The 15,000-nt window shown below is 41.6% G+C and overlaps 1 protein-coding gene across 2 annotated transcripts in view; it reads right to left on the bottom strand.

Moving 5' to 3' along the window:
• The window catches only part of LOC144791782 (indoleamine 2,3-dioxygenase 2-like), a 280,183-nt gene that overhangs the window by 60,870 nt on the left and 204,313 nt on the right, over positions 1–15,000 (bottom strand). For both annotated transcript variants that reach the window (XM_078666549.1, XM_078666548.1), the window contains one exon: positions 9,591–9,690. In XM_078666549.1, coding sequence (XP_078522675.1) covers positions 9,591–9,690 — 100 coding nt within the window. The remainder of the gene's footprint in view (positions 1–9,590; positions 9,691–15,000) is intronic.

The following is a 15,000-nucleotide window of genomic DNA, read 5'->3' as shown; positions in this document are numbered from 1 at the left end:
TGCATATCCTTCTTTTAAATATCATCTTTACTTTAAAAGGCAGAGAAGTAGAGGATTCTCCTTTTCTGTCCGTAACGCTCGATTTGGAATCTGCTCCCATTCCACCTTAGAAATATACCGTAGCACTGGGACACTTTCTGAGTAGCAGTGTGCTTTACAAATATGGTTATTTATTCATTCATTCATATCATGCACCCTGCCTTATGGGCATATGACTTGTTAACATTTACAAGGAGAGTTTATGCCAGGGTAAAGGGGTTATTTTTACAAGCCATATTTGCAGTTTAAACCTTAGCAGTGGCAAAATGTGCTGCAGTTCACAGTTGACATTTAACTTACGGGCCATGGGTATGTTTTGTACAATAAACTATGGACTTATAGGTAGCATAAATGTGCCAATTGGGAGTAGAGTCAATTTCAATATGCACATCACTGGGGCTTGGTTAGCATAAAGAAAATCAGCAGCATTAGTGCAAAAAAAATATCAGGATGACCATGCAGTAAGAGGCATTTTCCTGCAATTTGCAATTAATATACTTACTCATTATAGATGTAATGCTGATGCCCTCCTGCACAGGTCAGTTCGCAACCCTTGACAGATGTACCAAATAGTTTATATCACAATTACATGGCTCTCACTGCAAACAAAACCAACAAAACACCCGTCCATAGTGAAAGAGCATTTTACCGTCCCTTAATCTTCCAATAAAGATCCACTCAAATTATTCTTTTGTTTAGACCTTTTACACTCTTTTGTGGAAGAAAACTGGAGCACATATTCAAATATTAATAGATTACCACAAAAAAAGAAAGTGAATGGGCTTTCCCCTCAACGTCTTTTTGCTGGAGAAGCTCAATGCCATCTTAGTTTCAAATATCACCTGCTGTCATTATTTATATAAGAAGATTATGCTTAGACTACCTTCCTCCTTTTAAATGTGAGGACTGAGCAAGCAGGTTTTCTGTGTTCCATGCTCTTACATCACCAGTTATATGTATAGGTAAAGTGTTCATTCAATATTTTTGTTATCCAATGGCAGGTTGACCATTCAAGATGGAACAGAGATTTTCCCTTAATAGAAGCACAAACAATTTTTTCTCATAATTCTGAATAATTGTTAGACCCGGCATCTTTTGGTGTGTTTCCCTGTGTTTTTGCTTTCAAACCTCTTGCTTTTGATGGAATGCTGGTCGTTTTTGCTGGTTTAGTGTCTGTATGTGCGCTGGGCCTGTAAATAAAATGCTACTAGTGGGCCTGCAGCACTGATTGTGCCACCCACACAAGTAGCCTTTCAAAGGTGTCTCAGACCTGCCTCTGCAGTGTCTGCATGCGCTGTTTTAAACTGCCATGCCGACCTGCACCCTTCCCTTTTAATACTTATAATGCACCCCAAAGGTAGACCCAAGGTAGCCCCAGGGGTTGGGTGGAGTGTATGTGAACAGTAAGACATGAACTGGTTGTGTTTTACATGTCCTGAAAGTGAAATACAATGCATTTTGTTTTTCACTATTGAAAGGCTGTCTTTCCCATTGAGGATCATTGAAGCTGCCTTGTAACATTTTACACGTGTAACTTTCAGTTGGGAAAAGATAGAGAAACGGAGTTTAGATTCCCTAAGTTCAGAATTAAACACATTTTTAGTAAAGGTGGTTTTTAAATTGTGTGTTTCAAAATACCACTTTTAGAAAGTGGACGTTTTCATGTTTAACCATCCTGTGCCTCTGCCTGCCTGTGAAATCTACGTCTGGTTTTAGCTTGACAGGGTCTAGTTTGCATATTCATTTCAGGCACTCTCACAAAGGGAGCTGAGATGCGCCTTACATATGAGCCATCCTGCGCTAGAGTGGTGGGAGGATGCATCACTAACACCTGAATAGGCTGTGGCTGCCCTGCACAAAGCTGTCTCAACCCTCTGTAGTATGGCTGGACCAGGGAGAACAGAAAAGGTTTTGCTCAGCAAGAGAGACTTTCTGAATAAAGATGTAAAAGTGAAAAGGGAGTATAACTATTAGGCTTAAACCCCCAGCACTTTAGAATTCTTTTGGACTAGGGGACTTCCAAAGAAGGGAGAGTACAGACCCTTTGCTGTGTGCTGCTTTGTTGGGCTGGCATGCAATTGCTGCTTCTCTCTTGGGCAGTGAAAGGACTTTACTGAACTTTCTTCAACTTATTGCCTGAGTTTCTCCAAGGCCTTGAAGTGGAGCTTGTCTACCATTTGGAAGTCTCAGGAACCTCAAAGACTTCAGGTTAATCTGCCAACAGCACAGGGAACTGTGTGGTTTGTGCTGCAACAGAAGAAAAAACACTATGACGCCATCAACTGTGCTGCTGCCGGCTCTGTGACCTGAAGGCACCACAGAGAGGATCACCCTGCTTTGCACCACAACCCTGGTCTCACTGGTGCAGCAGGTGAAGCCCAGCAGATGGTGCAACCTCTCTTTGTGCAGTCCAGGGGAAGCATGGCAGTAAATATCCGGTCCTTGTTGCAGTTTAGATGTGATTTAGGGTGGAGGGTGCCAGCGGTGCCATATGTATTACCAGAAAGTGCCCTGGAGGAATGATGTGGTCACTAGCCAATAGGCTTCAATAAACTAAATCAGGGCTGCACCACTTCTAAGAGAACACATTAATGCAAATAGTTATAGTCCAATGAGCCTCAAGTCGAAAAAAGTTTCTTCTTTATTATTTTGTTCTTAAAAAGCCACAGCCAACGCGTTTTGTCCTGTCACGCAGGACTTCTTCAATGTGTTCGTAATTCGCAATTGGTGAGAGGAAGTTGGTAGTAGCCTTGTGAAATTATTTCCAAACAATACTAATGGCAATCTCATCTATATTTTGGAACGTAAATCCTTAGTGGGAATCACATCATAAGTCCAACAAATTTCAATTAAGAGTGAGATGATAGTAACATCTGTAGATAAATGTGATATAATAGTCACAAAAGTATGGACAAAGTGCTAGTACATTAGAAACAGCACATGTTGTACTTTGTAATGGCTATCCAGCCCGGCGTGGTGTATGTCAACCTGCTCCCACCTATGGTTTGCATGGCAGTAATTATTCAGTCCTTGTTCCAGTTTAGATGTGATTTAGGGTGGAGGGTGCCAGGGGTGTGATATGTATTACCAGAAAGTGCCCTGGAGGAATGATATGGTCACTAGCCAATAGGCTACCAAGTCATCTCCCTCTTGGTGATGACTTTCCGGCTATGTATGGCATCTAGCAATACCAGAGCCTACTATTTTCTCCTCTCTCAAGATCTCAGAACCCTTCCTTTGATGTTAGGAACTTTTTAGCCCACCCTAGAGGTGTGACTACCTGAGGGTTACTCTGCTAATGGGAAACTGTCTTTGGCACTGGATTTCCCTCTCTGCTCCTGTGTCCACCCTGTCTACCTGATCAAATGGCAGTCCCTCAGGATTATGGATGCTAACTGCCCACTAAAGTTGGCTTCGCCTTTAAAGTTCACCTTTTGGGCTTATACCCTGAGTGGCTTCCTGCAAAGGGAAGGTAACACCTTGCTGTGTAGCAGGGGTCTATTGTTCCTATGCCTAGGAGCCATTTACATGACTCCACGGATGGGCAGAATGCTGCCTGGCAGCCAGTGTCGGTATGACACTGCTGGACAAGTGGATCACATAGTGGTAACTTTCTAAAAGTTGCATTTCTTTAGTAGTGACATTAATTGGACATGGGAATCAGGTCGGGTTTTATGCCACAATGAATTTGATACCTTACAGTACCCCACTAGGTAGTCCCATTCATTAATTAGTCAGGCTGAGGGGTCAGCTGCTAACCCTGTATTAGCCAATGGGTCTACTTGACTTCAACATCAAAACCACAATTAAAAAGTGTTGCTGTTAAGACATAAATAAAATACATGTCCTACTTAATAACATACAGATCCCTTCCTTGGGGCTCTATAGGCCTTACTTAGGGGAGATGTGTATATTTATTGTTAAGGGAAGTGGGGGCTTTGCCATTAGTTTAAAGTGGCAAAGTGTTGCTACCGCCCTCCAGTCTGCAATGATAGGATGGGAGCCATTTTGTACATTGTCATGCACAGGGTGGCACTAACCGTGCTGCAGCCCTGGGTGGACACTGTGCCTTATATGTCCTTGTTAGCCTGGGTACCATATACTGGAGAATTATAAGTACATCAGTCCTTGCCTGTTGGTGTAGTCAATTCGACATATTCTTTATATTGGGTTAGAACACTGGCAGTGGAGTCTGATTAGGAGGCCTCAGTGCACTCAAGAGTTCATAAACCAGAAGCATCAGTCCAAAAAATGTGGGAGTAAACTTGTAAAAACATTCATTTTCCAACACTTATCCCTGTGCATCTTTTTTAAAATTAACTTTTATTTTTTCCTACATTGCAACTCAAAATGTACACTAATCTTTCCCCAAGTCTATATACATGGGGTATGATATATAAAGGCCGGAACGAGCGCGGTTGTAATACTCTTTTACAACATTTGTATCTATCACTGTAATTCAGCCCTAAAACTTCTAGAATTGGAAAACATGGGAATATTCAGGTCATAATCATATACAATTAGCAAACAACCTGTATGGAATGCAAACACCCAATATCATTCATGTAAGGTAATTCATTCAACATGCTCAGAGGACCCAGAGTACCCCAATATTCAAACTAATTCTTATATTGTGTATTGAGTGATTCATTCAATATATCGGTCAGAAATTCTGTTCTTGTACATAAAAGCATAGGACAACAGTGTGTCTGGCAGTTCAAAATAGTTTTGCTCCTTAACGGCACCCAGGCCTTGGGCTTTTTCAAGGCGATGAGTCAAGCAGAGAACATAGTTCACAGTGTCAAGGAATGACAAGCCTTCAGAGAGCTGTGTAGCAGTATAGGTGGACGTGACAGCGGGTGCTCTGTAGGCCTGGTCAAAATTTCAATTGTGTTGGAGTAATCAGAGTAATTTCAGTAATTCTGCATTATTCTTGGATGTGAATCTATGGAAAATTATACCATAATTCCCACATACGTAATTAAGTGTAATTTGGGGCAAAGCACCTGCCATAGGAGCAAAGAAGCAACAGACTTACAGAGAACCAGCAACTGCTGGCTTCTGCTGTTCATGGTCTGTTATATTTAGCACAATTTTCTTAGCGCAAAATGCATCCTCTGGTCAATTTTGGCAGTGAGGGTGCATTTTACAAAATAAATAGAGCTAAATGCTGTGTTATGTTTCTTGTATAATTCTGCGTAATCTTGTGTAATTTTGCTGTAATACTGTGTAATTAAACTACAGCAGATTATGCAAGTTATGCCCACCCTTATTGGTAAGGCCATTGCTATGAGAAAAAATCGGAAGAAATCACAATCAGAATTATTGGCATGCAAAGAAATTCATGAAAAACGTGCATAAACCTAAAAAAGGCAGAGGAGGAATCATTGATGCAGATCAGTTACTGACTATGAATTGTGCCGTTGGTCATACTGGAATGGTCTGTAATGGAACCAACTAACTGGTCAAGTCACACTGTTCAGTGTAACTTGGGTTAAAGAACGTTTATATTACACTTGTCAAATTGAGAATATTAAAACTATGCTTAAAGTCTAATTATTTAAAAAGTGAGTGGCGAGCATATTAATGTATTCATGATAACGGTGTGTACAGCCATATCATAGTCAGCTCCAGTGTATATGATCAAAAACCAGTCATATATCTTGTGTGGGTAGTTTGTATGAGATGTACAGACAAGGCAATAGGCAAAAATGTTTTTAAGCCCTACTTCAGAATGGGACTTTAGGGCTGATTTCAATGTTGGTGGTAAGGATACTCTGTCACAATGACGGACCATAGGTGTAACCACGGCCAAGACTACTCTGTCTCCACCATGGTTATCCCCTCTGACGGCCTGGCGTCACACCAATATAATTAAGATGGGCGGATAAAGAGGTCGGTTTTTCTTGCCCATCACTGCCAGGGAAACCCTGGCGTTAAAGGGCAATTAAAAACTGTCTAATTTACCCCTTGCCATGGGAGATAACTCTGATGGCAAGGGAGGCCTTTTTTTCCAAATAAAAAATTCCCATTCGGGATTTTCTTTTTGAAAATGAAAAAAAAAATACATTTGACGGATGGCTCTATCATGCTGATAGAGCCATGAACCAAAAGTTAAAAAGCAAAGAATGGAACCGCTGTGATGCCTGTCCATTCCAAAGCTTTAGAAATGACTGCCTGCTTGATGGTCATTTTCAAATTTGCTGGGCATTGTACACTTGGACTGGGGTCACTAATTCCTCTGCCAGGATAATGGAGATTACTCTGTCCCCCAAATATTAAATGAGGCTCTTTGTCACTGTTTTGAAGAAAAGCATTGAAATATATTGCAGCCGAAATGCAGAAAGAGACTTAATTGCAGGTTACAGCTGAAAGTGTAACTACCACCAGTACTCTCATCCGATACAATGGACTTACCTAACTATAATTGTATTGTCTATAAAGCTTAAGCTTGACATATTGAAAAAACAATCCAGCTAGTAGGTTAACACATGTCACTGGGAGAAGCACTTGTAATAAACATACAATGCCAAAATAAATGTTGACGTTTGACTTTATTACCCTAGCTTGTCTCTCACATGGAGAGCACAGCCACCATTGACTTGGAATGTGAAATAAGCATTCCAACCCACATGAAGGAAATGATTCAATACAGGAATGAGAATGATTCCTCATCTATTCAAAATGTACGGACATAAATCAATGCACATATTAAAAAGAACTCAATACAGCATCCTACTTTTAACAGACAAAAACCACAGTGTCACAACCCAATCCAAAAGACACAATAAAGTGACACGACAGGGGCCTACCAAAGGAAACACTCAATATAATTAAAGTGACCTCCCCAGAAATGTTATATTTGTGAATATGTGCACGGACATTATGAATCCTAGAAAGTTTTAGTAGGACAGCACTCTTCCCTCCTTCATCTTTGGCAAACAAACTAAGGATATCATGTTCCCCTTCAACAGAGCAAGATTTCCCACCTTCACCAATTCCTCAAAACTCCACCACTTAGTACCACCCACTCACCACTTTACCTTAAATCTTATTCACTTTGACTGGACCCTTAAATACACTCTTTTTTTCCACCTTCTTGGGATCCTTAATTGGAACAAACATTCTGATGGCACATTGCCACCTCCAGAATCCTGGTATTATGATACTGTGGTAAAAGGTGTTTGAACAAAGTATTCCCACCAAAGAAATGAAAAAGCACTGGTGAAAAATATTTTGTGATTTGTCCCTATATGATTAGAAATAAATATTTGCAAATATTAAAGAGAAGTCACTATTGGACTGCCTTAGAATGACAAACACAGCTCCCCGTCAACAAGAGGATAACCTTCAAGCTCCTCACCCATGCACACAAAGCACTCCAGAACACCGGACCAGCGTACCTCAACAGCCGACTCAGCTTCTACACCCCCACCCACCCGCCAGCTCCGCGCTGCCGACCACGCCCTCGCCACTGTCCCCCGTATCTGAAAAATGACCGGCACCTCGCCGCCAAGGCATGGAACACCCTCCCCATCCACTTGCGACTGCCAGCCAGGCATGCAAACTTTAAACCTCTCCACTGAGCTGTCTTAGACAGCTGGGTGGAGAACAGGCATAGGCCTCCAGTGCCTGTAGGAGAGCTGAGCCAGCCTACTCTAACCAATCCTGGCACTACACTCATGCTGGTTAACTGCATGAGAGCAACATCTGAATTGGTTAGAGTAGTTGGCTAAGAGACCCCTTGCTGCCTTTTTGATGGACTGTTAGACCGGGACCAGAGAGGAGTAGGCAAGTACGTTTTCGTTTTCTTTAATATACTGTTTATTTTCAAATACCAATTGTCTCTACATGTGTGATGTCACACAAGTTAGCAACATTTCTCCAAACAGGGTTTTTCCCACTTCCCTCTTTATGGAAAAAATGTTTACATGTCGAACTTGCATTGACTGTCGGAGTTTAGGAGATGCTGTTGGCATCCCAACAACCTTCCCTCCCCCAAGGCCCTGATAGGTTTTCTCAGATGATGCTCAGTTGTGTGACTCTAGTCACGGGACACACAGAAGGGAAGCTGAAACTGCAGCAAATTCTGGCTGAAGTTGGGAAACCTCCTTCAAACTTTGACTCTGCAACATGAAGTATACAGCGGGCTGTGTGCTGACAAAGGAAAGGCTGAAGCTTCCTATTAAGATGAAGAACAGTTTGATACTAAAATACAAATGTATTGCGCTACTCGGCTAAGGTGATTGGAAACAGCCATTCTAGTACCCTCAATGCTGTAAAAAAGTGTACGGTCTGTTGCCAAAACAAACTAAAAAAACTGAATAAACTATTTTATTTTTTTGCAATAGTGAACGCTAGAATCCTACCTTATTCCTAAGTATATGTGGCAACCTGAGCCCCCCTCCCATCCCCATCTGATAGGAAGTATTGACAGCCTAAAGACTGGTCAGGCCAAACAATCACCGAAAAGGGGAAAGAGTCCTGGACTGAACTAGTTTTACTTTACAGAGCAAACAACTTTTTTAGTGTAATTTCTTTGCCAGAGGATTTTTACCATTATTTAATTCAGTCACTTGATTTCTCCAAGAATCTCTGCATTATCTACGTGAACTTACATGTTATCGTTTCAGCAATTTGTTCATGATAAAAAAAAACATATTGTAAATAAATATACATTAGCACATAGATGTACTGTTTATGATCCATTTGAGCAGAGGAGCATTGCTCCACAAGCCCCAGAGCCGAAAAATAAAATGGTTATAAAGTTTATTTATTACCATTTTAGCAACTCGTCCTGAAATAAGTATCAAGACGCGACGGAGCAAGTACTGCCAAGTTGCAGCAGCAGGGAGCTGTGCACTTTAAAATGCGCATGTCTCTTTGGTTGGCCATCTTGGGCCGACCAGCTAGACATGCACATTTTAAAGTTCTCCAACCTAGCTGTCTTATACAGCTGGTTTAGAGAAAGCACAGGCCTCTAGTGCTCTTATAAGTGCTGGGAGAGCCAGCTCTATCCAATCCTGGTGCTGCTTTCATGCTGTTAAAACAGCACCAGGATTGAGTAGGGCAGTTTCCTACATCACAAGCTTTCTGGAAAACTCCTGAAGGAGGATGATGTCAAGCTGCAAGAAGGTAAGTGAATACGTTTTTTTCTGCCCTTTCAACCCCCGCCCGCCTCACCATCCTCAGTGCAAGCCAGCTGCCACAGGCTTATGCCTGACAGCATGTGAAACTTACACTGTCAACTTCAGAGCTCTTCATCATGGCCCATTATAAACACTGTTTATAATGGACCACGATTTAGAGCTTTGGGATTTTGCCTAAGGGTATTTCAGGAGTGCCCGCCTGATCGCCCAACCACTTGCAAAAGCAACCAGCCGCTACTGCTACAGACTAGAACACCCGGGTTACAGCCCTACCCATCTACATTTGCAATAACCCCTTCATACTACTGTCTATGCTGTTTCTTTGCTTATTCATGGTAACACCAATCGCTTGCTCACTAGTGCTACTATGCTATATAATGGAAGGAAATAGAAATACTCCACCTTAATACCAGGGATTGCCTCTTTTTCAACAAGAAAGGTAACCAGAATAAATCCTCTCAAACTTTCTCCTCCAGGGAATGTAATTATGGGGTCCAGGTTCCTATTTAAGAAAAGATTACAGGCTTCTTTAAAACTATCCATGAAGATATTACAAATCACAATGTAATATTCAAATTTCATGCAACCTTTTTCAGACAACCTACTGAGGGGCCATATCACAAATGGCTTTGCTGGGTTTGCAGAGAGCCCTGCATCTGGTTTTATGTGCCATGGTTGGACTGGCCTGTAGGACAGTCAAGCAGTATCTGACAGGCTGGCTCACAGGTCAGTTTGGGATCCATGTATTGAGCTGTTTGCTGGCCTGTTTTATGGTCTGCTGGACCAGGTCTACTGCTGATGTCCCTGATATTAAAACAAACATTGTAAGCTCAAATTCATTCAATCCTACATACCTTGTAAAACACTTACACAACATGGGCCTAATCCACAAATATAATGTAAGTTTACTGTTTTTTTGGTATTCACGAACTGCTATTTTTATTTTATGTTATGTATTATGTTTTGGCTCTCAAAAGAGGGCCCCATAAAAGTATGCACACTACAACACGAAGCAAATACATTACGAACAGAAAAACAACACATATATCATATATAATCCCTAGGATAAATACAATACTGACATATGGAGCAAAATTAAAAAAGTCAAAACGTCAAACCATCTCCCAGAGCATATCAATAAATAGCCAGAAAACCTTTAAAAAAGTTAAAAATATGAAAGCAGAACATTCCATTGGGAGGGGAATAAAGTGCAGAGAGGAAGCCATTCAAGGTGACAATGCCAAGGCGTAGACAGATAGCTTTTAGCCATCTAGAGCGCAATTTACGAAGCGCGGGGCATATCAATAACACATGCATACAGTCCTGGACGTTCTCTTTGCATAAATTGCATAAAGGAGAGGAGCCGTACCATTTAGATAATAATTGATTTAGAGGTATTAAATCGTAACGTAGAAGAAACCAAAATCTACGTATACCATGCGGAAGGGTCCATAAAGCATAGGGTTGTGGTAGTTTCATCTTATAAGAGTCAAGGAGAAGATCTACATTCCTTTTTTCATTGATTAGTTTTTTATCAGATTGGAAACATAGGTCCCATGAAGCTGCTTTCAAAACCGATTTTAACTGTAAAGGTGAGTACAGAAAAAGAGCAGCTTCATCAAGTTTTAGTAAATTTACAGCTTTTCTAAAATTGTAAACAAGTTGAGAAAACTCATTAAAACTACCCAACAATTCATTTCTGAGGAGAGCTCTCATTGTCCCTACTTCTGCTCTTGCAAGGCAAGCCACCCATCTTACAAGGGCACATAGTCCCTGGACCCAACTACTTCTAAGGCCAAGGTCAAGCCTACAGGCTGCCAGCGAGCACGCAGTATTTAGGGACATAAGAGATCTTAAGAGCTTCCCCTCAATCTTATGGCAAAAATCCCATTTCTTAATTTCGATAAGTTCGATACCATACAGTATTGTTGCAGGGATTTTAGATCTATAAACTTCCAATAGACTCGAAAAGTGCCGTTTCCCCGTTGCCAGGTATAAGGAACTTAGACCTTTGCCGTGGGCAGTAGCTTTGCGTGAACAATGCTCTATATGGAGCTTCTCACTCAGGTTTGCCGTAACAATTTTCCCTAAAAACGTATAGGACTTTACCACCTCTAGTTTTTGATCCCCGATAAACCAACCATAATCTACAAATCGGCACCTCTTCTTACCAGCAATACACATGATTTTACTTTTAGTAATATTGATCTTCATGCCATGAGCACCCGCAAAGGAGTGCAGAGCGTGAAGCCGATTAGCTAGTCCTTTAGGAGTTAAGTCGAGGATGAGTACATCGTCGGCATACATCAGGCAGGAAATCGGTGCCCCCCCCACCACCGGGGCAATGCCCTCTCTGGCAGCCAAGGCGGCGGGAAGGTCTGCCGTGTATAAGGAGAACAAAAGGGGGGCCAATAAGCAGCCTTGTTTAAGGCCATTCGAAGTTGAGATTGTATCAGATAGCCCCCTTTCGCCCCCCAGCAGGACCCTAGACCAGGTCTCTGTGTGTAAAGCCCTCACCAGCTCCAACAAATAGAGTGGGAGCCCGAGCGCTGCCAATTTTCTCCACAGCGTTCCACGATCAACTTTGTCAAACGCTGTGGAGAAATCAATAAAGGCGGCATACACCACCCCACCTCTCACCTGAACATACTTATCTGTGACCACATGTAAAGCCGTCAGGTTATCTAGCGTACCGTGGTTCCTACAGAAACCATTCTGTGCAAATGGCAAAATATTATTCTCCTCGACCCAAACGGAAAGGGACTTTAACAGACATTTCGCAAAAACCTTTCCGGTAGAGTCGAGGAGAGCAATCAGACGATAGTTACTAGGACTATCCCTAGTTCCCTTCTTAAAAATAGGGACCAAGATACTTCCCCTCCAGGAGGCAGGTACAGTTTTAGACAGAAAACAGGCTCTATACAGGGGATACAGGATTTTACTCCACCTTACAGGATCAGATTTCAGGACCGTCATGGGGAGTTCATCAGGGCCCATTGCCCCCGAAACACGCATATTTTTTATAGCCATCTCGATTTCTTTTTCTGCGGGATAATTAATGAAACCCACAGAGGTGCCGCTAATGTCAGAATCATTACTCAGAATAGCACCGGTGGCACTAACATCATTTAAACTCCCGTTCCCTGCATAAAGATCCCGGATATAGGAAGTCCATACCTCTTCCGCTATAGGGATAGGTGATGGGCTTACTCTAGAACCGCACCCTCTGCCTATTATTGCCCAGAATTCTCGAATCCTGCCATGAACAACAGCTTCCCTCAAACTGATCCAGACATTATCCTCCCGTTCCTTTTTTATTTTTTGCTGGAGTCTACTTCTCTTTCTTTTTAACCTAGAAATTTCTTTTCCGCGTTCCAGGACTCTGTCAAGATATTGTTCACGGACTAATTTGTTAATTTCCTTATTCAGGCTACGCAAAAAACTTGGAACCACCACTCCATTCTTGGGTCGAGGAATTTTTTTGGCATACAAAGTGATCTTTCGCACAAATTCTATAAAATAAACTATTTCATTCCCGCGCCACTCATTTAAAACTAATAGGGTATTGGATAGAAAATCCTGTACCCCATTGATGGCCTTAGGATTCCAAAAGCACCTTCCAGAAGAAGCGTGGAAGGCAGCATCACTGCCGTGCATAGACCAAGGTGCGATTGACAAAGGATTTAAAGAAATAGTTACTAACAATATGTTGTGATCACTCAACGGAGTAGCTATGACCTTGAGGTCCTGAATAAACGGAAACAAGCCATAGTCGGTGATTACATAATCTAAGATAGAAGACCCAAAGGGAGACTTGTGAGTAAATTTTGCAGGCACATCAGACGGAAATCTCCCATTTAATATAAGACCATCGACGGCTGCCAATTCTTTAAGCAAGACCTTCCCTCGTTTATTTGTCACTGATTTAACAGGGAAGAGTGACTGAGGGATACTATGTGCCTCTTCCTTAGATTTATTCCTGAAGAGTTCCAAACTAACATTGGAGATTTTGCTATTCAAGTCTCCCACAAGTATAATTTCCGGTGGGAATGGGACGTTTTTAATTAGATCAATATATAGAAATATCTGCTTTAATATCACATTAAAACACTCCTCGGGAGGAATATAAACATTCAAAACTACCATTTTGGACTTTATGCCGTTATTAAACAGGTTATTAATGGTTATTGCATGGAAAAATTTACTAGGATCAATATAATGGGAAAATCTCCATTGCAATTTGTTAGATAGTAAACAAGCGATACCCCCCCTGGCGTGACCTTTCTTAGAAGGGATAGCAGGCACTTCCAGGACATAGTAGTCCTTAGGAACATTCAACGTATTGATACACCACGTTTCCTGGAAACAGATCACGTTAGCTCCTAGTGAGAATAAAAATTCAAATTTCTCAGGGCTACTGTGTATCCCTGCCGCGTTCCAGGAAATTATATTTAATGTGGGGTTAAAGATGTTGAAACAATCTGGGGTTATCTTTTGTTTTAGTAGATAAGGCACTTGGCAACCAGCTCCACCGCATATTATCCTCAGAAAAAGAGGAGTTCTGCGTCAGCGGAAGTGGCTTCACTTGAGAGACCGAGCGTTTTCCCTTAGATACCCAAATCCTCAGGTCTCTATGAGGAGAGGCTACCCCATTTAGCTCCTCCCCTCTGCATGCCTCCCCAGAGGCCAGGTTTATCTTACCGAGGTTAAGAATCGGAAGAATATCAATTCCTGTACGTTGAAAATTCTCTGCTTGCTGCAATATCAGATTTACAATAATAGGGGAATAAAATTTAACCCTTATACTCGTTACCTTGACTTCACCAAACAGGGAAACTAACTCAATGTCCCTAGTTTGAATATGACGGAGACTTTCTATCTCACTAAAGCGCTTAAAGAGCCAAGCTCTATTTAAGGGCAAGTCCAAATCAAATAGAGGTAAAAAGTCTAACACAAGGGTTTCCACTGGAGCTTTTAGAACTGCTAAGGGGCGATCCGAACGATGGCAATCTCCCCTCTCTGAGACTACACGGAAAGGAGAAGCCAAAGGATTAAGGGACCCTGGTTGATATTGAATTGGACCTCCAGTCACAGTAGCTAGAGAAAGACTTGGGAGGGGACCCCCCGTTTGTGGGATAGCTTCCAGAGATGATGACGGGCACAATTCACCTTCTACCTTAAAAAAAGTAGAAATGGGGGGATTCACTTCATTATCAATATCCACCTTTGCAGATATAGGAGAAGGATCCAAAGTGATCACTTCATTCTCCAGTGTGGTCAGAGAATTTTGAAAGATTATCCGACGCTGCCTTTTCTTCTTGTATTTTCTAATTGGTTTCTTTTTATTCCCTTTATTGTTTCTAAGTTTACCATTTTTTACCTTTACCTCCTGTTTATCATCAATAGGTTCTTTGTTATTTTCAAACGTGAAAATGGGAAAGAGGTCTTATGCCGCTTTGAGGCCAGATATGGATTTACCTTCCTCAATAATCTCAAGAACAGAGTTATTAATACAGTTGGGCACTGCAGTTTGGGGAATAGCTACAGTGTTTGATATCAGAGCCAATGTCCCAGTTTTCCGGTCAGTTTCCACTGAAGCCACATCTGTTTCCCTCAAGGACAAGCTATGTTTAATCATAGGTGAGGGAACACTTCTCATCTCAGGTGATTTCTGTAACAAGGCCTTTAGTATTTGGGTGACAGACTCTAAAATACAATCCGAGTTACCAACAAATTTCCCTAAGAGAGACAAAATAGAGGCTAATAATTGCTCCAGAGCAATCATAGATTCAGAGATAGGTTTTTCACATGC

Source organism: Lissotriton helveticus, chromosome 11 (assembly GCF_964261635.1).
Source record: "Lissotriton helveticus chromosome 11, aLisHel1.1, whole genome shotgun sequence".
NCBI classification, from domain to species: Eukaryota; Metazoa; Chordata; class Amphibia; order Caudata; family Salamandridae; genus Lissotriton; species Lissotriton helveticus.
Note: the sequence above shows the minus strand (reverse complement) of the source record. Positions and strands in the feature narration are given on the sequence as shown.